This window comes from Pyricularia grisea, chromosome I (assembly GCF_004355905.1).
Source record: "Pyricularia grisea strain NI907 chromosome I, whole genome shotgun sequence".
Lineage (NCBI taxonomy): Eukaryota > Fungi > Ascomycota > Sordariomycetes > Magnaporthales > Pyriculariaceae > Pyricularia > Pyricularia grisea.
Genome location: NC_044973.1, coordinates 1,371,420 through 1,396,241, shown reverse-complemented (window position 1 = coordinate 1,396,241; position 24,822 = coordinate 1,371,420). Strand labels below are relative to the sequence as shown.

The window sequence follows — 24,822 nt, the reverse complement described above, 5'->3', positions numbered from 1 at the left end:
CAATGGAGTTTTCAAGTCAAGTCTGACACCATATATGATTTGAAATCTCGTTCCTCCATTTAAAAAGGTAGAATCCTATATTTTGAACCGGCGTTGTTGGGAGTTTTGCATTGTACGTCGTGCACTGTGAGTTGTGCGTTATACGTCGTACGTTAATCAAAATCTATAGGGCCTGACAAATCGGGGTAGAATTCTGGTGGACGTGAATCTTAGAACGTATGTTTTCGATGGTGACACCGGGTGGATACAAATCCAGTACCAAATAAGATACTGTGGGTGTCGGTTAATCCGGCCCTAAAATAGCCACACCCTTAACAACTAACAAACAATGGATTAGATGCACATTTGCTTGTACAACAGATGCAGAGCATGGCGGCCTAGGTACCAACCTCGGTGTTGTAATACAGGAGTGTGCGTCACGGGAAGATGTCCTCGTCATCTAGAAATGTCACCTTGGCCGCACTATGTAGTATTTAGCATCCGGAGGGTTATTATTTGTCTATATATCGCACGTGATCTATGCCTTTGAAAATATTTGGAATGCCGTCGTGACTGGGGCGAATCCTGAGGAAAGGGTGGCTGTGATGAGGATATGGGCTTGAAAAATACGGGGAAGGCCTTTTGTAGTACGATTGTCGTCGGCTAGGATCCTGTCGTGGGATTATACTGAGCAGCAAAAAATATAGAAATCAAAACGCAGATATCGATTATATAAAGGGACTACATGCCCGGAGCGATATTTTCTGATAATTTCATATTCCTCAAGAATGAGCCTTAAGATATGCCAACCACCAGGACCCCTGGCCTTGGGTTCACCCTGTCCACTATCCTCCCGAAACCTTGGCAATTATATCTCAATAAAGGGTGTTGTAAATTCAAATGTAGCTTCCAGGAGTGGTAGGCGAGTTTCAGGACACTTCAGCGGCTTCTTTTCGGGCGTTGTGGAGATTTTTGCCTTTATATCACAGGCGTACCGCATAAGTCTAAATGCAGATCGTCACCCGGCTCGACCATGCCGTCCGCCGGCCTAATGGTCGGGAGGGTAGATGGATTTCAATATATTGGTCCGGGACGAACTATGATTTGGGGGCTGCTGTCTAATTATACCACCTATTAGAGAAGAGTTGGTATTTTGAGGAGCTGATTTGAAACCTTGCATGTGTTCTTATTGCTGTGAGATCAGTATATTGGTAGGTGGACAAATGATATTCACGGAGCGGCAGTAAGTCGCGAAACCCGGGCATGACAATGTAGGGAGAAGGACGAACTCACATTGAAGTCTCGACTGTCAGGTTGCACCATACTTCTTTGGCGAGGACAAAGGTATTTTTGTGACTGCTTACTCTTTACTCCTCCCAGTTGGTAGCAGGAAATAATGACCCCACCCAGATGATTGGACATATTTGGGGCCTGAGCTGGTCACAAAATCCGCTTTTGCGTAGGACCAGGGTGAGAGTAAAGGAACAAAAAAAGAAAAAAAAGAAACACAGGGTGCTGGGGTGATATGAAAAGGGAAATAGCCAGATATTCCTGTTTTCACCTATGCGGGGTTATTATGCTAAAATTTTATTCTTTTGTATTGGCAACGCCGTCATGCCGCCTGCCAAGTTTGCAAGGATAGGTAGGTAATTAAGGTATGCAATGCACAGCCCGCAAGTAATTCTATATTTATTTACTACATGTCTGTTATCCATGGGACTAGGTTAACCTGGTATGCACTCTTTGAGTCATCAAGCGGTTGATTACACTGCACTTAGTTAGCTTGTAGTTACCAACCATAATATATTCTTTTTCTTTTCTTTCGTCTTTTTCTTTTGCTTTTTTCAACTCCTCGGACTTCTCGTATCAATTCCCCTTTTTATTAGTCACTTTCTCATGATAAACTCAGATCGGCCAAAAAACGCTCATAACTATGCATCTTTGTTCCCGATTCGACCTGGCCACAGCCGCCTTCGTCGCAGCCGCCTTGTTACCTCACGGAGCTTTTGCGACAGATTTACGCAACCCCAAGCCGGTGTACAGCTATTCAATCTGCAATGTTCAACTGCTTGACAGGCAATGTAAAGTGTTAGACCGGTACAGCATCCCAAAATACACGCTGGAAACGGTCACAGAGGAATCGGGCCGCGAATGGATACTACAAGTGGATGGGAATTGCAAGGCCACGGTATACAGGGGGCAAAAACCAAAAGGGATCGAGATAAGGGGCTGTACGGATCAGGTGTATCGCGAGAATAATAAGATGTGTCCTCGGCAAAAAAAGGAGGGGTTTGTAGCGGGCGTCGCAACATGCTTCAACTTGGGAAGGGCTAGCCGATAAAATCATAGCAGCATGTCAACTATCCGGCCCGTTCATACAAGCACCAGAGTCACTGATCGTTAAAGTCAATTGATGAACAGTACATGTTGGCATCGAGTATGAAGTTCAAAAGCCGTCGTCGCGGCTGGTGTAGCTTCCTTGGCCGGAGGTGCTGGCGCGGGCAAAGCACTCTAGGGAAGAGGAAGTCGCGTTGCCAAGAAGAAGAGATAAGCTTCAAGAGACTGGCCTGACCCAGATAGCGTTGGAAGGGGAGATATAAGCCAGGACGATAGTTACTATCTCGCATTAATCGAACGCAATTGTGGCTGACAGACTGACAGTGACAGATGCTGTTGTCCTTAGACCATACTGTGAAGTAAGGGGCAGAACTTAATTACCATAACTTACTTGGCGAGTATCATGCATTGCCGTGCGGTCTATCCTCAATCAGCCAATGAGTGCCCAGGAAAACATCAATGGCAAAGCTATTTTCTACCATCCATCATGCCTGTGAGCTGCTGCGCCGCATTCACATATAGGTAAATTCGATGAGTTCTGGTTCTGGTCCGTCCCGAAATTGAGCCGGAATTAATAAGTATACATCTTGTACTAGGCTTGGCATTTTGCCTTAGCCGCAATGAATATAGATCACGGATGGGAATGCGGTCCTGGAAAGAATAGCTCTGACGAGAATTGCTTAGTGTTCAGCTTGGCAGACGGAGAGCATGGGCTCCGGATGGGCGCAGGGCTTCTCGGCACAGATATTCGAACATATCATTCCTATGTGGATGAACCTTGGACGGCGCAGTTTTAAAATTTGCTATATTGCTATTATGTTCACTCCAAAGCAACAACTTTGCCATCGCTCTTGGGATGTCACAGTCCTCCAAGTCCTAACAGACAACTGCGACGAAGCCTACGAAGGAATCGAGAAAGTCACCCCTGCAGATTTTGCCGTCTCACAAGATATAAATCAGCAATTTGCCAGTCGTCCTCATTCTCATCCGTTTCCTAAAACATTAGCCTCAGCATCCTCAGTCACAGTCACAACGACAAGCAACATCACATCTATGCAATAGCAGCAAATCATACAAAAAGCCCAACTCAAGAAGACCAGGTTCTGTCATCATGCAGTTTTCCGGACTTGTTGTTGCGCTCTTCATCACCAGCACTGCCGCAGGCTGCGCCAACGGGCCCTTACAAGGAGGGCGCATGGTGCAAGACTTACTGCAAAGGTGCGCAGCCATGCAGCACCGGTAAGAATCAAGTAAGTTTGCGAAGAGGCAATTGCCGTTCCCATGCTCGTTGTCCTCTTTGGGAGTCTTCAAAGCCAGACTGTTGACGATGTGTCTTCTGACGGTCAATCCAACCACGATTATAAATCCGCTGTCAGGGGAATAAATGGATGGTGGCTAAGACATGCATCGAATGCTCTTTCGGTGTCTGCTCCAAATAAGCAATGTCGTACGGAAAGGAACCCCAGTCTTGTAACAGAGGAGTATCTGGGTGACCAGGAGTGAGAAATGACGTTGTGTATTCAATAGTCTAGAATTCTTTGTTTTCGTAGAACCGTTCACTTTCTCTGTGCGCTGTCAATAGACGACAGACTATGTGCATCTCACATTTCTTTGTTGGGGATATACGTTGAGTGTCCTTTGCAGCGTGTTTGTTGAATCGTGCTTGCCGGTCAACGTTGCCTTAATGAAGTGAGCCTCGCTTCCTATCTACAAGAAAGAGGAATGCAGCTGAACAGTACAGGAATACACAAGCAGGCAACAAAATCAGATCTATTAGTGTGCAGGATACGTTTCAGAAATACAAATGCACGGCTTCCTACCAATGGAAAACCACAGCTGGTCTGAAAACCAACACTGCTCCTTCAACTTATCGCTTACCTCCCCGCTGTCTGTTAAAATTTCCTCCTATCAGAGGTGGTGGATTACACTTCCTGAGATAAAACCGAATAGACTAAAAAGGATTACCCACGCAAACCCTCCCCAAACAGCCCGGCTTCTTGACGGACGGCTGCCCGCGCGCCTCCAGCTTCTCTACCTCGTCAATGTCGTCGAAATCCAACCTCTCGCTGTCAATAGCATCATGCTCTTCGGCCTCGACCTCTCCAGCAGCGACCCAGTCCACGTCAGCGTAGCCCTCGTACGCCAGGTCCCTCGCGGCCCTGGCGGCACGCCTCGCGATCTCCGGACGCGACGCCCCGACATCCCTGCGGGCGTTCTGGACCGGCGGGGCGTCGTACACGGCGCTGTACCTGACATTGGAGCTGCACGTCATGGAATTGGCTGCATACGACCGTGCGTCCAAAGTGCATGTGTATTGATTACCCGTAGTAGGAACATAAATGGAGAACGTCTTGCATGTTGTGATGGCTTTGCAGGAGGCCTGGCAGTCCAGCGTGGCCTTTTTGTAATCGTTGCCGCTGTTGTCTCCGCCTGGGATCGCTAGGCTTGATTGGTCCAAGTTGTGCCGGTCGTATTTGCACGCCGGCGCTTCAGCCTTGTAGTACCGGCGCAAAGACCCATTTACAGACACTGCTGTTGAGGTTGGGTTTGCAGTGGCAGTAGTTGTGGTCGGGTTGGCAGTAGCAGTGGTTGTGGTCGGGTTGGCGCCGGCAGTGGTTGTGGTTGGGTTGGCACCGGCAGTAGTTGTGGTTGGGTTTGCAGCGGCGGTAGTAGTTGTAGTCGGGTTGGCGGTGGCGGCAGTGGTTGTGGTTGGGTTGGCACCGGCAGTAGTTGTGGTTGGGTTGGAGCCGGCGGTAGTGGTTGTGGTCGGGTTGGCACCGGCAGTAGTGGTTGTGGTTGGGTTGGCACCGGAGGTAGTGGTTGTAGTTGGATTAGAGCCGGCGGTAGTGGTTGTAGTCGGATTGGAGCCGGCGGCAGTAGTTGTGGTCGGGTTTGCAGCGGCGGTAGTGGTTGGGTTTCCTGCGGTTGAGCTGCTGGTGCTTGAGCTCGTGGTCGGCGTTACTGCGGTCGTAGCATCCGTGGAAGTCAAGGTGCCAGAAACTGCCGAGGAGCTTGACGTAGTTGGGACCACAGTCGTCGTAATATCAGTGGTTACCGGATTGACGGTAGTGGAGCTTGATGTGCCTGAATTGGATGTTGTGGAGTCTACGGTAGTTGTCATCTCTGTCTCGACGGTGGAGCTCGACGTGGTCGGGACTACAGTCGTTGCAGCGGTGAAGCTGGTGGCTGAGTTTGTCGTGGTTGGAGTTACAGTGACCGTAAGGTCCGTGGCAGCCAAGGAGGTGGAGCTCGATGTGGCCGTGGTAAAAGTAGTCGTAACATCAGTAGCGAGCGGAATGATGGTATTAGAGCTTGATCCGCCTGAGCTGGAAGTTGCAGGGTCTACAGTCAGTGTAGCATCTGTAGCATCTGTCGCAGCAGTGGAGCTAGACGTGGTCGGAACCACAGTCGTAGCATCGGTTGCAGCGATGATGGTTGAGCTTGATGATGCAGAAGATGCCTCAGTCGATGTCGCAGCACTGGAAATCGTGGCTGTATCAGTATTGGCTGGCAAAGTGCTGGTAGCCAGGGCTGTTGTGCTTTCACTAGCGACGACAGTCGGCGCAACGGTGGCAGCGTCTGTCGTCGCCGCCGCAGTTGAGCTTGCAGATGTAGAAGCCTCCGCGATTGATGATACAACAGTAGTCGACGTTGTGTCAGCCCCAGCTGATGAGGTGCTAGTGCCCAGGGTGGTAGTATCCACGACTGTGACTGTAGATGAAACTGACGTAGCATCTGTTGTTGGCGCGGTCGAGGTTGCGCTATCCGTCGCCGAGGCTGAACTGGTAGTCTCACTGCTTGCACCTGAGCCACTGCCAGATGAAGTCTCTGCAGCTGTGCTTTCAGTACTGCTCGTAGTGGTTACCGAGGTGCTGCTGTCCGTAGTCGCTGTTGCAGACGTAGAAGTCGAGACTTCAGTAGTGATGCCAACAATACTGTTTGACGTGTTCCCTGGGATAACGCTAGCCGTAGTCGTCTCCAATGAGGCCGAACTGGTAGTCTCACTGGTGGCACCCGAAACACTACTAGATGAAGTCTCAGCATCGGTGCTGGCAGTGTTGCTAGCAGCACTGCTTGTAGTGGTTTCCGAGTTATTGCTGTCCACTGAGGCTGTGGCCGAGGCAGAGACCGAGGCTTCCGTAGTGGTGCTAGTGAGATCGTTTGTGGTGGTCCCTGAGTTAACACTATCCGTGGTCGCCGTCAGTGAAGCTGAGCTCGTAGTCTCAGTATTGTCAACCAAAACGGTACTGGATGAGGTTTCCAGAACAGATGCTGTGGTCTCAGCAGTGGTGCCAATAACAGTGCTTGTGATAGCTACCGAGGTGCTGCTGTCCGCTGTGGATATAGTCGAGGTAGACATTGAGACTCCAGCGGTGGTGTCAATAAAACTGTCTGACGTGGTGCCTGGGATAATGTTATCCGGAGTTGACTGCAATGAAGCCGAGCTTGTAGTCTCAGTATTTCCAGCCAAAACGGTGCTGGACGAGGTCTCCAGAGCGGATGTAGTAGGTTCAGCATTGGTGCCAGGTGCAAAGCTCGTACTCGCTCCCGAAGTGTTGCTGTCCACAGTGGTTGTGTCTGAGGCAGAGGCTGTAGACTCGCTATCCGTAATTGTCGCCACAGAGGCGGAGCTTGTCGTCTCAGCACTGGAGGCGCTACCAGATGAGGTCTCCAGAGCGGATGTAGTGGGTTCAGCACTGGTGTTAGTTACAAAGCTCGTCATGGCGCCCGAAGTGTTGCTGTCCGCAGTGGTTGTGTCTGAGGCAGAGGCCGTAGACTCAGTGGTACCGACAACGCTTGAAGCGGTTGCTGAATCAGCATTATCCGTAGTTGTCGCCTCGGCACTGGGGGCGCTACCAGATGAGGTCTCCAGAGCGGATGTAGTGGGTTCAGCACCAGTACCAGTTACAATGCTCGTACTGGCTTCAGAAGTGTTGCTGTCCGTAGTGGCTGTGTCTGAGGCAGAAGCCATAGACTCGGTGGCACCGGTCACACTTGAAGCGGTTGATGAAGTAGCGTTATCCGTAGTTGTCACCACGGCGGCGGAGCTTGCTGTCTCAGTACTGGAGGCGCTATCAGACAACGTTTCCCTAGAAGATGTTGAACTGTCGCCTACGGCGCTGGCAGTTGCTGTGGTGCTGTCCACAATGGTTGTTGAGCTAGAGGTCGTAGCGTCAACAGTGCCAGCGGCGGTGCTGGGAGTCCCCGAGGTGGCGCTATCCGCCGTGGTTATCGTCAAAGTTAGAGACTCAGTAGTGGCGACGCTGGACGTGGATGAGCCAAGGCTGTCGGTGTTAGCAGCCGTTGACGTAGCGTCTGCCTCGGTAGACGACCCTGCAGCGCTAGCGGAGGTTGGGCCTGCATCAGAAGTTGTAGCAGCAGCAGTCGTAATCGCAGCATCAGGACTACTGGTGATAGCCGTCGTCGAGGCGGAAGTGGTTGGCGAGGTCGTTGCGGCAGCGGCTGACGATGGCGTGTCTGTTGTCGAAGAGGTGGTGGCGAGCGAGACTGTGTCGGTCCTGGTTGGCGGGGTTGAATCGGTTGCTGTGGTCGATGATGTGGCAGTCAGCGAAGTGGCAGCCTCCAGGGAAGACTCAGAGGCTCCTGTTGCAGTTGAGGACGTCGGGGATTGGGTTGTTTCTGTCCCTGCAGTAGCCGTTGTGGAGCTTAGCGAGGCTGTATCCGATGTTGAAGCGCTGCTGGTCAACAAAGTGCTTGTCCCAGAGCTCGCACTAGTCGCAGTGGTCGGGCTTACGGTTACATCCGTGTCGGACGCAGATGTAAGAGAGTTGGCAGCCGAGCTGGAAGTTGAGTCTGTGCTGGCCACCGAAGCGCTCATCACAGAAGCTATGGTAGACAGTGTAGAGCTAGTATCAGAGGCAGAAGTATCGGTAGAGGTCATAGAGCTAGTAGCAGACGAGGCAGAGGTGGAGGCAGTGTTCAATATCGTCGAGGTGACTGTAACTGTATCGCTGGTATCAGAGGAAACAGAGGCAGACGACGTAGAACTAGTACTCAATGCAGATACAGCTGTCGAAGACGCGTCCACAGCAGTGGTCAAAGTATCACTGGTCGACGGGGAGGCGGTTGTGGTTGCCAGGGTGCTGGGCTCAACCGAAGACGTACCAGCAGTTGCCTCAGACGAGCCGGTGGTGGAAGTGGACAAGCTTGCCGGTGAGCCACTAGTAGATGTAGACGTAGTCATTGAAGGGTTGACAGTGATGGTGATGCCTCCCCCGGCCGATGAGCTAGTTGACGAGCTGCCCATGGACGACACAGTGGGCACGACAGATGTGGTGGTAATAGTCAAAGTCGGGGCGGACGACGAGCCGGTAGTAGTCGGAATCGAAGATGACCCGAGGCTCAAAGACACAGCCCCTGCTGTTACCATGCCAGTTGTCGTCGACGACCGCGACGTTGTCACTCCGTTGCAGGCACCAAAAGCACTCTGGCAACCCGTCCCGCAATAGTCCTTGGTGCTTCCGCACCATCCGTTCTTGGAGCAGCAGTTACCCCACAGCGAGCCCTGGCAGGTGAAGCCATTGCCGCACTTAGCATCCGTGCTGACCTTGAGCGTGGAGAGGTTAATAGCACCGGTGGGTGCAGTGTTGGACGTGGTACCGGAGGGATTGGTCAAACCGTTGCAGCTGCCAAAGGCGGACTGGCAGCCAGCACCGCAGTAGGCTTCAGTCTGTTGCGAGGTACATGTTAGTTGGTTTATGATCGTTACTCCGTGGGATGTGCATCGACGAAACTTACGCTGCCGCACCAACCGTTCCTACTACAGCAGTTTCCAAACGAGGAGCCCTGGCAAGTGAATTCATTCCCACACTTTGCGTTCTCGCTGATTTTCAGGGCCGGAGGGTTGGCCGTGCCGCTCGAGGACGTCGAGGCTGACGTGGTCTGGATGGTCGCCGCGTTGGCGGACATCGTCACTCCATTGCAGGATCCGTAGCCGACTTGGCAGCCGGCGCCGCAGTATGCATTAGACTGGGCGGGCCTGAAGTGGTCAGGGCCCTGAAGTGGTCATCTCTCTTTTGCTCTTTAACCATTATAACAATCCAACCGAATACCCGATACAGACCAAATTAAGTACCTATATAAAACCAAACAGCCGCTTTTCAATGGTATAATATATATATTTGTAACGTTGATAATAATCGAAATATTAAAGATAATATATATTTGTTATTTTTATTGTTTAAAATTCGAATTAAAATGCAATAAATATAAGGTAAAACCCATTAAATAAATTAAATTTCAAATAATATTTGGGATTTTAACCTGAGTATATAATATATTCGGTTGAATTTATACGATTTTTTAAAATAAAAACCATAAAAATGCATATTAAATTAAAATTTAATTTATAATATTTTTGGTTAATAAATAAAAAAATAAAACAATTGGACTGGTAATAAAAAAATAAAAACAAAATTACGAATTTTTTTGGCTTTAATTACAAAATCCTTTATATTTAAATGTTTATTTAAAAATTTTACTAGTAAAATTAGTAAAACTTTACTATGGGGATTTTTTAAAAAAAATATTTAATTGTAAAAAATTTTAAATATAAATTCAAAAAAATTCGTAATTTTGTTTTTATTTTTTTATTATTAGTACGATTTTTTTATTTTTTTATTTATCAACTAAAAATATTATAAATTAAATTTTAATTTAATATGCGTTTTTATGGTTTTTACTTTAAAAAATCGTATAAAATTAATCGAATATTTTACAAACCCAAATTAAATTCTGAAATATTATTTGAAATTTAATTTATTTAACACGATTTACCCTATATTTATTATATTTTAATTCGAATTTTAAATAATAAAAATAGCAAATATATATTATTTTTAATATTTCGATTATTATAAGCGTTACAAATATATATACTATACCATTGAAAAGCGGCTTTTTGGTTTTATATAGGTACTAAATTTGGCTTATATTGGGTATTTGGTTAAATTGTTATAAAGGTTACAAGAGCAAAGAGAGATGACCACTTCAGGGCCCTGACCATTTCAGGCCCGCCCAGTCTAGTCTGTGCCGGGAAACACCATGATTAGTTTCCCATGTATGAGGGAGGATAGGGAAAAACCTACACTTCCGCACCAGCCGTTCTTAGAGCAACAATTACCCCACTGAGAGCCCTGGCAAGAAGTGCCCTTGGCCGCTCCGCAGCTCGCATCTTGGGTTAGCTTCGGGGCCGGGCCGGCGATGACCACGTGGACAAGGGCCAGAACGACGCCGACGGTAGAGAGCGTGAGCCGCATGGCTATGAATGAGTGATGGAAAAGGCAGGTAGGCCTTGACTGGTAATGCAAACCGCACACAGAGAAAAGAAATTATTGTGGGAAGCCGACACGCCTGTACTGTGCTACTTCATCAAGGGCATATGAGAAACATCGAAAACATCGGGAGCAGCTTTATACGTAGATCTTACCCTGGAAAGGGGTTAGCACTAGGCGTGGAGAGAGCCACTAATCCAGACCCCAGGGCTAAGCTCCCCAGGTCGCAGGTGGCTACGCCGTTCAGGAGGCTAGTGTCTGCCAAGACAAGCTTTTTTACGTTAAGATTGATCTACGGCTGAAATGTCGTCACGCTAGTGACGGATGCCTCCTAGGGGCGAGGCCGTTAGATAAAGTGATGGGATTGCGATCAAGTCAACAGCAGGTGAAAGGTTGTGAAAGTTCCCTGCTCAGGGGTTGGATCGGATCACTTACACAACGGTGCACTTTTCAGCCGTTCTTAGCAGGCAACAGCTCATTAAAGGTAAAAGAAATCACAAAATGAGCGTGAATGGACGCCATGTGTGTATTAATTGATTTTAATTTCAACTGGCGAGCATTACTAATCCGAACTAATAAGTATATTTACAAACCCAAAAAGGTAAACCACGAAAAGGATATAATATTCAACGCGGAAACTTTCCAGAAACTACTGGCAGGAAGAGTTAGTGGGAAGAGAAGGGAATATGAGAAAAGACGTTGATCCCCATGACACAGCTCGTCCCTAAATCCCAGATAACCCTTCTCTTGTACCATATTCCGAACGCTCTTCTCACGAGGATGAGACTCCTCAACGGAAACCTGATTACGGGTTGTCCGAGTGATCTTATCCGTTCCCTGCGGGTAATTAGCCTCGTCAGAGTGCAACTACATTGGGAGTCAACCTAAGCTGCCTCACACCGTCTGGTATCCTAGTTTCCGCTTTGGCCTGCTTTCGGTTTCCGGACCCTGCTGCTGAAAGTGCTGCTGTGCTAGTCACTGGTAGCCAGGCCGCTGCTGTCATAGTAGTACCTGACACAGGTCGACTCGCACACCTACTTGAACAGCTGCTTGAGACACGAGATGCTGGCGGCGACGATGGCGACGGTGATCTCAGCCACAAGCCAGAGGGTAATGTCGCCTGTGTCCCAAAGGTAGTAGCCCTGCAGACCCCAATCGGCTCCGTTGTACTTCTTGACGACGCCCGCCGGGAAGGTGAAGTAGCGGAGCGGCTTCCGATGTTTTGAATATGGTTTGATTTGGCAAACATTCAAAGCAATCGTCCAGCTGCGAGGAAACGGCTCTTCAACACAACTTACGAATCATGCCTGGCAGTGAGAACTGAGTTGGCAGTAAGGCCTGCCAAAGCACGAAAACGGGCGGCCCGTCCCAGCCCATTAACCCGTGGGTACATCATGGGGGCCCGTAATAATCCATGGGTTTTCTCGGCGGGTTATTGGGGGCCCACGGGCTCGCGGGCTTGGCCCGAATTGGGTAGCCAGCGGGCTCTGTGCAAGGTCGACGTTTACTGGGGGGAAAATCGAAAAAAAGGCATTTGGATTAAAGATTATGTGATTTTATATTTATTTATTTTTGTTAATAGGAATAGAATAATCGCTGCGATCGGTAAAAACAATATAACAAAATAAACGGTATTCTCATGCATGCTATCTATCGTTCTGTAACTATCTACAATCCTGCAAAAATCCGTTAAAATCTCTACTACATATTTTAAAATCACGTATTACCACACGTAATTTACCTACACGTATATTTGCCCGCGAATAAATACAGGCTATCTTTTATATTAATTGTAAATATACGCACCTTTTAAACCCGTAAATAATTATTAATAAATAAATAAAGGAAAAATAACGCGTTTGGAAAATTGTAAAATTTTTTAACGTTGTAAACGAATATTTTATTCCAACCGTTTTTTAATAAATAAAGGGGATTTTATTATTTTTTAATAATAATAAAATAATTTTTTATTTACGTAAACGTTTAATTTATTATAAATAATTAACCACAACACGAAAATTTAATAGGAATTTTATATTATAATAATTACCGATTTTTTTTTAATCCGTTTATAAATAGGCCGTTTTTTTTTGGTTCGTAATTTTTTCGTTTTAATTTTCCGATTTACGTTTTATTAGATTTATTGTAAATAGGCCATTTATTTTTAACGATTATTTAATAAATATATCGTCGTTAATATAAATTAAAAAATAATTAAACTATTAATTTTTGGTTTGGCGGTTTGCGCCGCCAATAATTTTACGCCCGCCGGCCCTATCCGGCATTTTTTGCTTTCGGGCCGCCCTAAGGCCTTTACGCCCACCGTTACCGCCGCCGTTACCCCCGCCCCTGCCATTACCGTTACCGCCTTTACCGGTGCCCCTACCGCTATTATTTTTACCGGTACCCGTAAAGGTAAAAAATCTGTTACCGTTACCGGTGCCCGTAAAAATAAGAAATTTATTACCGGTATCCGTAAAAATAAAAAATTTGCTACCGTTACGTCCGTTAATCGGGTTACCAAAATTAAAAACAAATATACGTATTTCCTTTTTCCGTTTATTTTTCGTTTAATCGTTTAAAATTAATAATTTATATATAATATACGTTTTTATTCTTACCGCCCCCCGTCCCCGCCCCGCCGCCGGCGTAATCCGGCCAAAATTTTATTTGGATTGCCTGCGTTTTATTTTCGCGGGCAAATAAAAATCCGGTAATTTCGCGGTTTACCGCGAAACGAACCCGTTTTTTGGACGGTATTATAAATACGTTTCCGGGCATTTTTGCGAAAAAATTCCCGTTTTCGCCCGTTTTTTTACCGTCCGTTTTTTGGCGATTATCGTTAAAAACGATAAAATTGTAAATTATAATATTTACCGTTTTTTTTTTTATTTAATATTAACGTATATTTTAAACGATTACCAAATAACGCCCCGTCGTTAAAAAAATATTAAAAATTTAAAAAAAGGAAAAAAAGGGTGGTAATTTGGCCGTGGCGGTTATATTGGCCGAAAAAAAAAAGGCCAAACGGACCGTTTTACGGTTTGTAAAAATTTTATTTTAATTTATTGGCTGTTTTTTGCGGATTTTTTTTGGGGGTTAAAAATTCGTTATTTTTTATATCTTTTTTAAAAAGTAAATATTAATTTATACGTTATATTTTATTTATATTATATTTTATATTATAACCTTTTTTCGCATTTTTTTATTAATTACGTTATACCTAATTTTTTATACGTATCCGTACTTTATTCGTTAATATTAGATTTTCTAACGCGTTATTCGGATATTTTTTCGTTATAGCGTTTGCAGGGTTATTTAATTTATTAATTTATCGGATTTTTTAAATTTTACGTGTTTCGTACGATTACCTAATCGCCATAATATCGATTATTAATTTTTTTTTTGCAATAATTTTAAATTATATTAAATAATCGTACAGTAATTTAAAATTTATACAAATTACGAAATTTAAAAGCGGTAGGTTATTACGTTTACAAATTATTCGGAACGTACGCGTTAATATAAAATTTATATTTAACCCGTTTATTATACCGTAAATTTCGTTAATTAAAACGTTACGTATTACGCGTTTACATTTGGTAAAAAACCAGTATATAATATTGCCCTATATTTCGAAATTATCCTCGTTTTTATGGCTAATTTCGTTATTATATAAAATTACGTAATTTATTTGTAAATTTAAATCTTTTAAATTGGCGAACGATCCGTTTACAAATACGTATAATTTCGCTATTTTTATAAATAATGGAATATATTTTAACCTTTTTTACTAATTTTTAATTTATTATTATAATCGTTTGTTAAACGTTTTAATTTTTATATTTAACGGATTAACCGTTTGCGCGACTATTAAAAAATCGAATATAATTTCGGGTTGGTAAGTAATGGAAATATAAACGTTTTTAACCCGTTGGGCCACGTATTATTATTTGTAATTTGGCGCCTATACGTTTACCAATTCCAGGCGATTTACCTGTCCTTTTTGTTATATTAATATATCGCCGTTTTGTAATATTATTTTACAACCGTTAAAATTTTTAACGTTTTCCGTTTATAATATTTTTTGCGGTTTCGTTAGCAGTTTTATTTTTTAAAATTTTGTTTTTTCGTACGTAACGAATTCGGAATTTCCTAAATTTGGCGTATCGTTTATTTATAAACCCATTAACCCAAACCGACCGCTTTTATAATTAAAAAACAGGTATTATATTTAAACGTTATATAATTTAATTATTTTTTATAATAACGTTAATAAATATTAAACTAGTATAATTTTAATTTTATTAGCCCGTATAACGGTTTATTAACCTTAAAGTAAATTTCCGGCGGATATTTATATAATAATTCCTTCGGAATTTTTATTAATACGTTTTTAACGAGTTGGTTTTTAAATTGGATATACGCCTAGCTAATATTTTTAATTATAAAAACGTAACCGAATTACGTTATTATAATAAATACGATCGTTAAAATTAATCGTTGGTTATACCGCATAATCGTTAACGTTTAGGTTAATAGGCTTTTTTTTCGCTATTATTATACTTTTAAATAATAAAACGTAATTTTTCGTACGGGCGATTTGCTGTTTTTTTAACTTTCCGTACTATTTTAATATTAAAAATCCGGTTATATATATTATTTCCGTATATTAATTCGAATATTTTTACGCTTAATAAAATATTTATTTCCGTTACATTTAATTATTCGAATAAAATTTTTAACGTTATTATTTTCCCTTCGGTTTTATATTTAATAACCAATTTTTTGGGATGGGTTTTTTTAATTAATATAAATATTTCGTCGTAATATATTTTGGGCCGTTTTTATTTGGTATTACGCCGTTAATTTTTTAAATTAATCGCTATATAAATTGTAAAATTATTTTTAGGGGTAATTTATTATAAAATAATAGGTATTTTTATAGGGAAATTTGGCGTTAATTTAAAAGGTTTTTTCGGGGGTTTTAATACCGTTTTTGGACGCCTTTTCCGCCGTGGTTAAACCTCCTTTAAATACGTAAATTCGGCCTAATTACCCTATATATCGTTCGGCTATTTTTAATATTTATAATAAAATTTAATATACGTGTTTTTAAAATTGGAATTGCCATTGGGTAACGTTATCCGTATTATATTTTCGGTAATAAAAATAACCTTATAAAGGCCATTCCAATTATTTTTTTCGCGGTATATTAATATTTCGTTATTTAACGCCAACGTATGCGGTAGCCTATTTTTTATATTAGGCCCGTTTTTAGCAATTAACGTATTATTTAATTTTTTTTTTACAATAATTTTTCGGAATTTAATTATGGTTTTATTTATTATTTCCGCGCGTTTTACCTGGATAAACGTTGGGGGTAAATTTATAATTATTTTTAATATGGTTTTAAAAATTAATAACGTGGGTATTAGCCCGTTCGGTCCGGCGGTATTATTAACCGTTTTTACCGCTGTTTAAAAGGCAATTTTTTGTAAATAATCGTTACCGCATTTTGCCCGGATAATTTTATACGCCCTTTTTAAAGGTATATAAAAACGTTCGATTTTATCCACAATCCAATATATTTTTATAAAAATTTAATAATATATAATTTTTAAAAAACGTATTTTTGCGTAAAATTTAATTATACGAAAATTAGGCCCTGGTTTAAACGTTAATATGTTTAACGGATTTAAATAAATATTAATTTAACATTATTTTAACGCTTCCCACGTTTTTTTGGCTAATATATTAACCAAAAATTGGGCAAATTAAAATATAATATTTATATCGATTACATAAAATATTAACCGCCCATTTAAATATATAATATTAATAATAATTTCGTAATTAAAGTTAATATTTTTTTAGGGTAAATTTAAAGCGTTGCGGTGATTTTTTTTTTTTAGCAAAAATGGCATATTTTATTAATTATTTAAATTATTTTAAAATCCGCGTTTTCGTTTATACGTTATAATAGGCGCTAAAATTTATTAATAAAAAGGTATTTAAAACGTTTATAAATTCGCCGCAGTTTTTTTTCCGTTAAAAACGTTTCCGCGATTTTAAAATCGGTAAAAAATATAATCCCTTACGCGGTATTATTCAAATAAAACCAGGGGTGCCCCCTTTTCCGTTTTACAGGTATTTATTTGCCGTTACCGTAAACGATTTCGTTTCGGACGTTATTATAATAGGTTTGCAATTTATTTATATTTTTTAACGATATTAAAAACGGTATATTTATTTTTATAATATAAAATATAATTATTTTTATAAAGGTAAGTATATTGGTAATCTTTATTAATATTATTACGTTATTTTGGCCAAAACGTATACGTATTTTTCCAATACGTTATTGGTTTATATATAGATTTATTTTATATTATTATAATATTACGAATTGTTTAAATTTTACCGTTAAATATTTAACCGCGCCGGTATTTGGTAGAAGATTTTCCCATTCCATATTAATTTGTATAAATATATAATTTAAACGATTAGCTAATTGCGTTATTTCCTATTTTTATACAGCGTTAAACCTATATTTAAAAAATTTGTTTATTAAAAACTTTATACCTTATATTATTATATAATAGCTAATTATAATGGATTTTTCGTTTATAAATTTTGTTAAATAATTTTTTAATATTTTTAAATTATTATTACCCAAATTTTCGTTAAATCCCTCCGCGGCTTATAAAAACGTTTTATAATCTCGTATATTTTGGCTATAATTTTTTTATTCGCGTTTCCAACGTTTTTTTTAAATACGTTATTTTTTTTGGTATATTTCCATAATTTGCAATTTTCCTTTTTGTAAATATAATATCCTTCCTTTTTCTATATTTTTTTTTTGGGGTTTAATCCCTAATTTTATTCGAATTTTTAAACCCAATTATTTGCGGTATAATAACCGTTCGTTTCGAATTATTATTTAATATTTGCGATTAACCAAATATTGGCCGTTAATTTATAGTTTATTTTTAATAACCATAAACCGGCGCAATTAATTGTAAAACTTTTCGTACGATTTTTTTTTCGTATTTACAAATGTTAATTTTAATTTTAATATTTTTTATATAATTTATATTATATTATTAACGAACTGGTATTTAAATTAATAATTTAATTTTATAATTTTTTAACACCGTTATAATTTATCGAAAAAAAGTTCCAAAATTTATTTTGGGGTTTTATTTATATTTTCGGGCTTATTTTTTACGAAATAAAACGTAATCGAATTCCAATTTAAATGGTATTATTAACGGATAAAATTGGTATCGAACCTTTTTTTTAAACGTAAATATATATTTTTAAAAATTTTATCCCTATTTATATATATTCGGAAATAATTGTTAATTTTTTTTTTAAAATTTACGAAAATACGGCGTATATTTGGAAAATTTCGATTTATATTATTTGGCAAATATTTATAAAATTAAATACCTTTTTATCTAAAAAATCGTATAAATTTTTTAAATAATTATTATCCTTTTTCCAAACCTGTAAAAAAAATTTTAATATAATAAACGGAAACGTTTAATTGGGTATTTAAATGGGTAATAAACGTTTATATATAATAATATTTTATACCGTAATAAAGCGATTATACGTTTGGAAAATTTCGTACGCAATTAATTATTCCTTTTAAATATTTGCCCGTTTATTTTAGGGCTTTTTTTTATATTTTTCGTTAAACGGTTTTATATTATTAAACGGTTATTTTCCGAAAACGGTAAATAAATGGTAAATATAATTATATTATATATTGGGTAATAACCGTAATTTTGGGTCGAACCCCTAAAAATTTATTTTGGGCGTAAGGTATACGGATTATAAATTAGTAAATAATAAAATACGATTTTTTAATTTTTTAATTAAAAGTTTGTTAGGATTACGGTTTTACGTGGTTTCCGTTTGCGGTTTTTTTTTTGCAATTTCCATAATATTTATTAATTTTCGGCCTATTTTTCCGTATTTTTAACCTAATATTATAATTTTATAATTTTGTAAATAATTTTTTAAAATTCGTATAAACTTTTTATTATATTTATTAAAATTCTTTTTTTTCCAACTTTTAAATTTTTCGATATAATATTCCAATAACCGGTTACCTTTTTTAAATATTATAAATTTTTCGAAATCGCAAATTATTTTAATAATTTATACGTTTTTTTACGTAATTATTATTTGGCCTAAATATTCGGATAAATTTTTTAACCCGGTTTTTAACGCCTTTATATCGATTTTTTTTTAATTATTGGAACGAATTTCCAATTTTTTAAATATACGATTTAAAAGTTCGTTTTCGTTAAAATTTTCGAATATTTTCGGTATCGTAAATGGTATAGGCGGTATATTTGGATTTATCGTATTAATATCCGATATAACGCCGTTTTTCGTTTAAAATAACGGTTCGGAATAGGGGTTTGGTTAACGGTATAATCCGGATAATAAAGGTTTCAAAAGGTTTAAATTATAACGATTTAACCGGTATTTTTAAAAATTTACGTAATAATAATCCACAAATCCTAAACGCGTTAATATACGGTATTTGTAATTATTATAATATTTTTCGCTATTAACCCCAAATATAACGTTAATTAAAGGAATTAACAATTTAAATACCTTTATTTAGCTTATTTGTATTGCTTATACTAATAACATTAATTAATATTAATAAAAATAAAATAATCGCTGCGATCGGTAAAAACAATATAATAAAATAAACGGTATTCTTATACATGCTATTTATCGTTTTGTAATTATTTACAATCCTGCAGAGATCCGTTAAAATCTCTGCTACGTGTTCTAAGATCACGTGTCACCACACGTGATCTACCCACACGCATGTCTGCCCGCGAACAAACAATTTTGGTATAATTGTATTCCGAATCTCATACCCACAAATTTCAAAATATTTACGTATTTACGGGTTTCCCACGGGGGCCCGCGGTCTGCTAAGAAAACCCGCGTTCGAATTTGGGCCGGACCTGGCCCCCGTGGGCGGGTTTTGGCATGCTTTAGTTGGCAGATCAGCTGGGGTACGCTGAGAAACATCTAATGCAGGATTTCGATTGCGTTGCAAGATAAGTTGCTTGTAACGTAGTCCTTAGAGCAATTTCATTTGTAGTGACCATCTTCTAGATATTGTGTCTATACTGTCTTTTCTTAATGCACTCTAAGCCTCTAAACAAAAAAGCTCCACCCTGCTCAATCCGGGTTAGAAATCCCCTTCGCAAGCGGACGGCAAGAAGCGGGTTGCATCGGCCCTAATTGCCTGCGATATCGGGCTGGATTTCAAGCCAAGACAGTTCAATTGCTGAAATCGGAGGCTTCCAATATCTACACTATAAGACATGCAAGCGCATCTCTGACCTGAGTCACTGATTCTGGTATAAACCAACCTCGCCACCTCTCTATAAAAGCCCCTCCTGCACACCTCCCACCCAACTCGAGCAACCATGTCCACCCCCAACCTATACGACAAGCGCATCTTTGTCGCATCAAATAACTCCTCCAACGGCCAGGTCAGCGACGGCACGCGCTTCCACTACCGCCAGGACGGGACCGTCGTTTGGGCAGAGTATACGGGCGGCTCCATCGTCAAGGGTTTCCTCATCGCCACCGTGGCAGACGACGACTCGCTCGACATGCGGTACCAGCACGTCGACACTTCGGGCGAGCTCAGGACGGGAAAGTGTCGTTCGCGGCCGGAGAAGCTCGCGGACGGGAGGTTGCGGATGCACGAGATGTGGCAGTGGACAAGTGGGGATTTGTCGGAGGGTGTATCGACGCTGGAGGAGGTTGTGGAGCAGTGAGGGAGAGTCCAGAAAGAGAGAGTGCCACAAGGGCAAAAGGCATACCTCATGGTTCACACAACAGCTGCTAGCCGAGCTCTGTCAAGCAAGTAAGATTCGGTGTCGGGTATCCACGGGCCACGGCAACAGACTCGATCCCCTCCTTCACCATATGCCATAACCAATCCACTCCGTTGCGATCTCTCAAGCAGCAATCCTGTGTGTCCCCAAATCAAGCTCCGATGGCTGAACTCACATAAAAACATTCTACTGACCTCATCTGTGATATCTTTGCAAAGGCTCCTTTCGGTGTTGGCATTACTGTCAACCTGGCTAGCCCCATAGATGGTTCAGGATTCCACGCGAGAGGTTTCCGTAGAGCTACCAGCAGCCTAGGTATAATGTGTATACCACGACTTTTGTCTGCCATCATAGCGTTTTGCGGCGGGTGAAATAGTGCTCAGGAAATTATAAGGGGCTTTTGTGCCGATGATTCTCGAAGTAAGTCGAAATCCAGAATTCATCTCCGCTGTGACATTTGGCTGTCGGCGGAAAAAGCGCTGTAATCGTCATAATCCAACATAGACTCGGGGCCCGTAACGCGACATGCACGAAAAGAACTAGACTGGCCTCAGGGACAGGTGACTTGGGAGATGTGACGGGACAACTATCCATGCCCAATTCCGGGTTCTTGGCGCTCGGTTGCCAGTGTCGTGGACTCGTGGCTCTCCCATCTTCATTTCGACATATGACAGAAGACACGATGCTCAAATTGGCGGAGACCACCGTTTCTCCAGGGGTGACATTTTGGCCTACGCTGCCAGGGTGTATGGCGTTTTTATCATGGCATGTAGCTTTGTCAAGCAAGGGCAATGGTGTGACGACAATGATTCTATCGCCAGGCCTAGGAACACTATTGTATCTCAGAGCTGTCCGAAACCTGGACACGAGCTCTACTATGTGTTGTCAGAGCCGTCGCCGGGGGCGATACCACAAGAAGTATACTAACATCTGATATCCACACATTGAGATCTAATTGAAATTTGAAAAAAGTGAAACTCCTTATTGACGGAGATTGTACGAAATATTGCTCAGTGATAGCATATAAAACTTTTAGACCTGCAAATGGCACAGATTCAAATGAGGGGATAGTGGCTGTCATCTAAGTAAATAAGAAGGTCGAAGGTGGTGATACGCTTATGATCAAGCGGAATAACCAAAACTTGCGCCTGAAGCTGCCGAGCCTTTTGAGAAGAAAAAAGCTTAGTGATGAAACTGAATGTCTCATGTACACGAGATATCGATTTGAAACTTCGACTCAACTACACAATTAATCATTACCACTGCTTGAGTCCTTGCTCCGGTTAATAATACCTTAGAAGGGATCCAAGAGTTACGTGTGACGGGTACTAATTGAAGTTAAAAAAGGCTATTCTGCATGGCTCGAGCTTCTCAATGCTGGCGATGCTTGCTTAGCCACTATACTCCGCTCATCTCATTATAGTTGCGGAAAGAAGAAATCTGCCATATATTCCAACCATCTCAACCTCGTGAAGAGGCTTTGGGCGGTTGACCTCTGCTAAGAATACATGGGAATCGTGATCCCATATATAAATGTAAGGTGGCAGTGCTAGTGAAACTCTAACGGATAATTTTACTCAAAAGTCCGAAACCTTCTACCCTGGATCGGACTTGGATAGTGTATAGATATGAGGGGATAAAGTCATATGCGCATAAATAACTTCAGCGTTTCATTGTAGGTACTAACTAACACACAAAGGGCGCTTTCCGGCTCCAAGTCCACCAAAAAAGAACCGCCTTAATTTTCTTTACCCAGACTTTGGAAATCATGGATCCCAGATCCTGGATTTACATGTCATGTCAAGGCGCATAAAAGTCCGGAGTTACCGTAGTCCCTGCAATATGGGTCTGGTTTAACATGTCTAATTAAGGGACCATGCTGCAGTAAACTTTTACCCAATTATTATCCTTGATTTGAGCAATAAATAGAACCGAAAAACATAGGGAATACACAGCTGGACCTAATAAATCACGTGCACGGTGCAAGTACAGGGTAAATTTGAGAACGAGCCTTGTCCTAGCCTTCCGGCTATGGGCCCGGATTCACTCAGGGGGTCATGTGTACATATTTACTGGCTATGTGAAAAATCAGTCGCCAGAGATACGAAGGAACTGTCATACAGCGCTAAAGGTTCCACCCCGTTGCTTAGCTCAGGTCAGTGTGAATTGCTCTCGCCGCCGATGACTGGCGACTCGTTCTGATGCACCCGATTCAAATGTGCGGATACGAGTGTCCTGGTCATAGATGACTGAAGAAGGTGTAGCGGCAATAATCGTTGCCGCTCGGTTCGAGGACACAAGTCTCCCATACTGCCGCTGAGTTTATCAATCATGGCAAAACGCCAAACTGGCACAGTTGAACGGCTAGGGCTTCGGGGTGCTTACAAGAACAGGGTGATAGTGGTTCACGTGAGGACTAACAGTGAAATCAATAAGTTTCTACCTAGGTGACTTGCTTGCTTAAGATTTTGTAATTATTCTATCCGTCAATGTCATCCAAAAAAGGTTACAACAGCTATCCACTCGTCCTCGTAAGTTAAAAAGCTATTCAACTTGGAAAATGCCCATGACGAAACCTGCAGGCGTGATAAGCAACCAGAACTAGCAATACATTAATGGATGCTTCAAAGAGACCAAGAAACATGCGTGTCGCAGGAGTCTCTCAATGAAAACTCAGTAGAATTCAGCTTGCGGCCAAAACAATGCAATGAAGAATTCTTGGTCCTGTGGCGCAATTATTCTCGTGGGGAGGGGGGCATTGGTCCTGACGGTCGTGCTAATGTTAATCAAGTCTGATAGCTCGAAAAATGACATCTCGATACATATAGGCTTGTTATCTGTCTCCGGGATGTGGATCTAAACAAACTAGAAATGCTTATCGAACCTGAGATCTCGAGCTTATGTAGAACAGGAGTATTGTCTATCTTCGCTTAGCTAACTACTACCACTTGTCTGAGTATAACTTCCAGGGTCACCAGAGTTATTTGCTTTCCTAATCACTACAGGTCTTACTCCTCTTGACAAAGGGGACGCTGCCTGTGCGGCTTTGAACACGAAACGAAAATACTGGAAGTAAAATCGAAACGAAGCTTGTTAACGTTGGATTGGTTGGTCTTCCAACTTAATGCAGGAACAGCCCAATCTTTGTACAAACCCATTTGCAAAAAGCGCCGCTTCAGCAAACGGGTCGAGATGGCTTGGAGGACTAGCTCTCTGCGAGGAGCCCGCTTTGTTTGGCGAACGCGGGAACATCTTTTTGCACCGGTTGCCAGCTTCTTCACGTAACACTGCCAGATATTGCCCTTGGTCCCGCGCTCCAAGTAAAGCTGCCGTTGGACTCGCCAAAATATATAATGTTTTGACACAGCTTTCATAGTCCCTGGGCTTGCAAATTATGTTTGGCGCGAGTGCATTGTAATCGGGGCACTGGTCTCCCGATGTCGAAGGGGCGGTGTTTTGCGACCCCTGTTCTGCTGCTGTTGGGAATAGCTTGCGGCAATCATCGCTAGCCGTGCGAAATAGAATTTTCTCCATTTCCTTCCAATGTTCAGGTTCAAACAAAGCGACCGTACTATGAGTTAAAACATATACAGTCTCGACGCAGCTTTTGTAATCATTAACCGGGCGAATTACATCCGATGTATCCATCAGCGTGACCGGGCGATTTTGAGCTGGAACGTGAGTGACTGTGGGGGGCTTTGCAAGAGCGCCACAGATTGAATAAAAGAACAGGATACTTCCAAAGCGCATCTTGATGGATCAAGTTTTGACTGTTGCGAGAAGAATTAAGGCAATATTGGCCAAAAGAGAGAGTGATAGTATATGAACAGGAAGTCTCAAAAAGGGATAGGGGAGGTCAAGGTCATATTTATGTACACACCTAATTTTCTAGACATGGGTAAGTCCACAGGCAAGAATTTACTATCGAGCACATGAGCAAAGTTTTGAAGCCGCAGCCAGGGTTTAGTCTCTTCGTAAGTACAGCTGACTTAGAAAAAAGTCTTTTTTTAAGTCTTGGAATCAAGCAAAAATATACAATAAAGTAAGGGTGTGGTTATTTCAACCCATGAGAAAGACGAGTTACGTCAAGCATACCCATTCTTAGTTGAAATAGATACCGGTACAAATTGTAATCGCAAGCCACTTGGTTGACTCAACACGCCCAGCATTTTACCCCCTTTTGTGCCAACCTTTACGCCACTCCGTACAACTCTCTCATGCGAGTTCTTTGTTGAATTTCTTTGCGTATAGTTATTTATTTTCATTCAATTTTGCTATTATAATACATTTGAAGTGCCGTAAAAAGCTTCTGAAAAAGTGGC

The 24,822-nt window shown here is 41.5% G+C and overlaps 2 protein-coding genes across 2 annotated transcripts; one reads left to right on the top strand and one right to left on the bottom strand.

The window, feature by feature from the left end:
• Positions 1-4,267: 4,267 nt before the first annotated feature.
• Positions 4,268-10,595, bottom strand: PgNI_05478 (uncharacterized protein; the record flags this gene model as incomplete). Its single annotated transcript, XM_031125509.1, has 3 exons — positions 4,268-9,007; positions 9,076-9,306; positions 10,425-10,595. The coding sequence occupies 3 exons, from the start codon at positions 10,593-10,595 to the stop codon at positions 4,268-4,270; spliced, it is 5,142 nt and encodes a 1,713-aa protein (XP_030982136.1).
• A 9,488-nt stretch (positions 10,596-20,083) lies between these two features.
• Positions 20,084-20,440, top strand: PgNI_05477 (uncharacterized protein; the record flags this gene model as incomplete). Its single annotated transcript, XM_031125508.1, has 1 exon — positions 20,084-20,440. The coding sequence occupies one exon, from the start codon at positions 20,084-20,086 to the stop codon at positions 20,438-20,440; it is 357 nt and encodes a 118-aa protein (XP_030983027.1).
• Between the last annotated feature and the right edge of the window lie 4,382 nt (positions 20,441-24,822).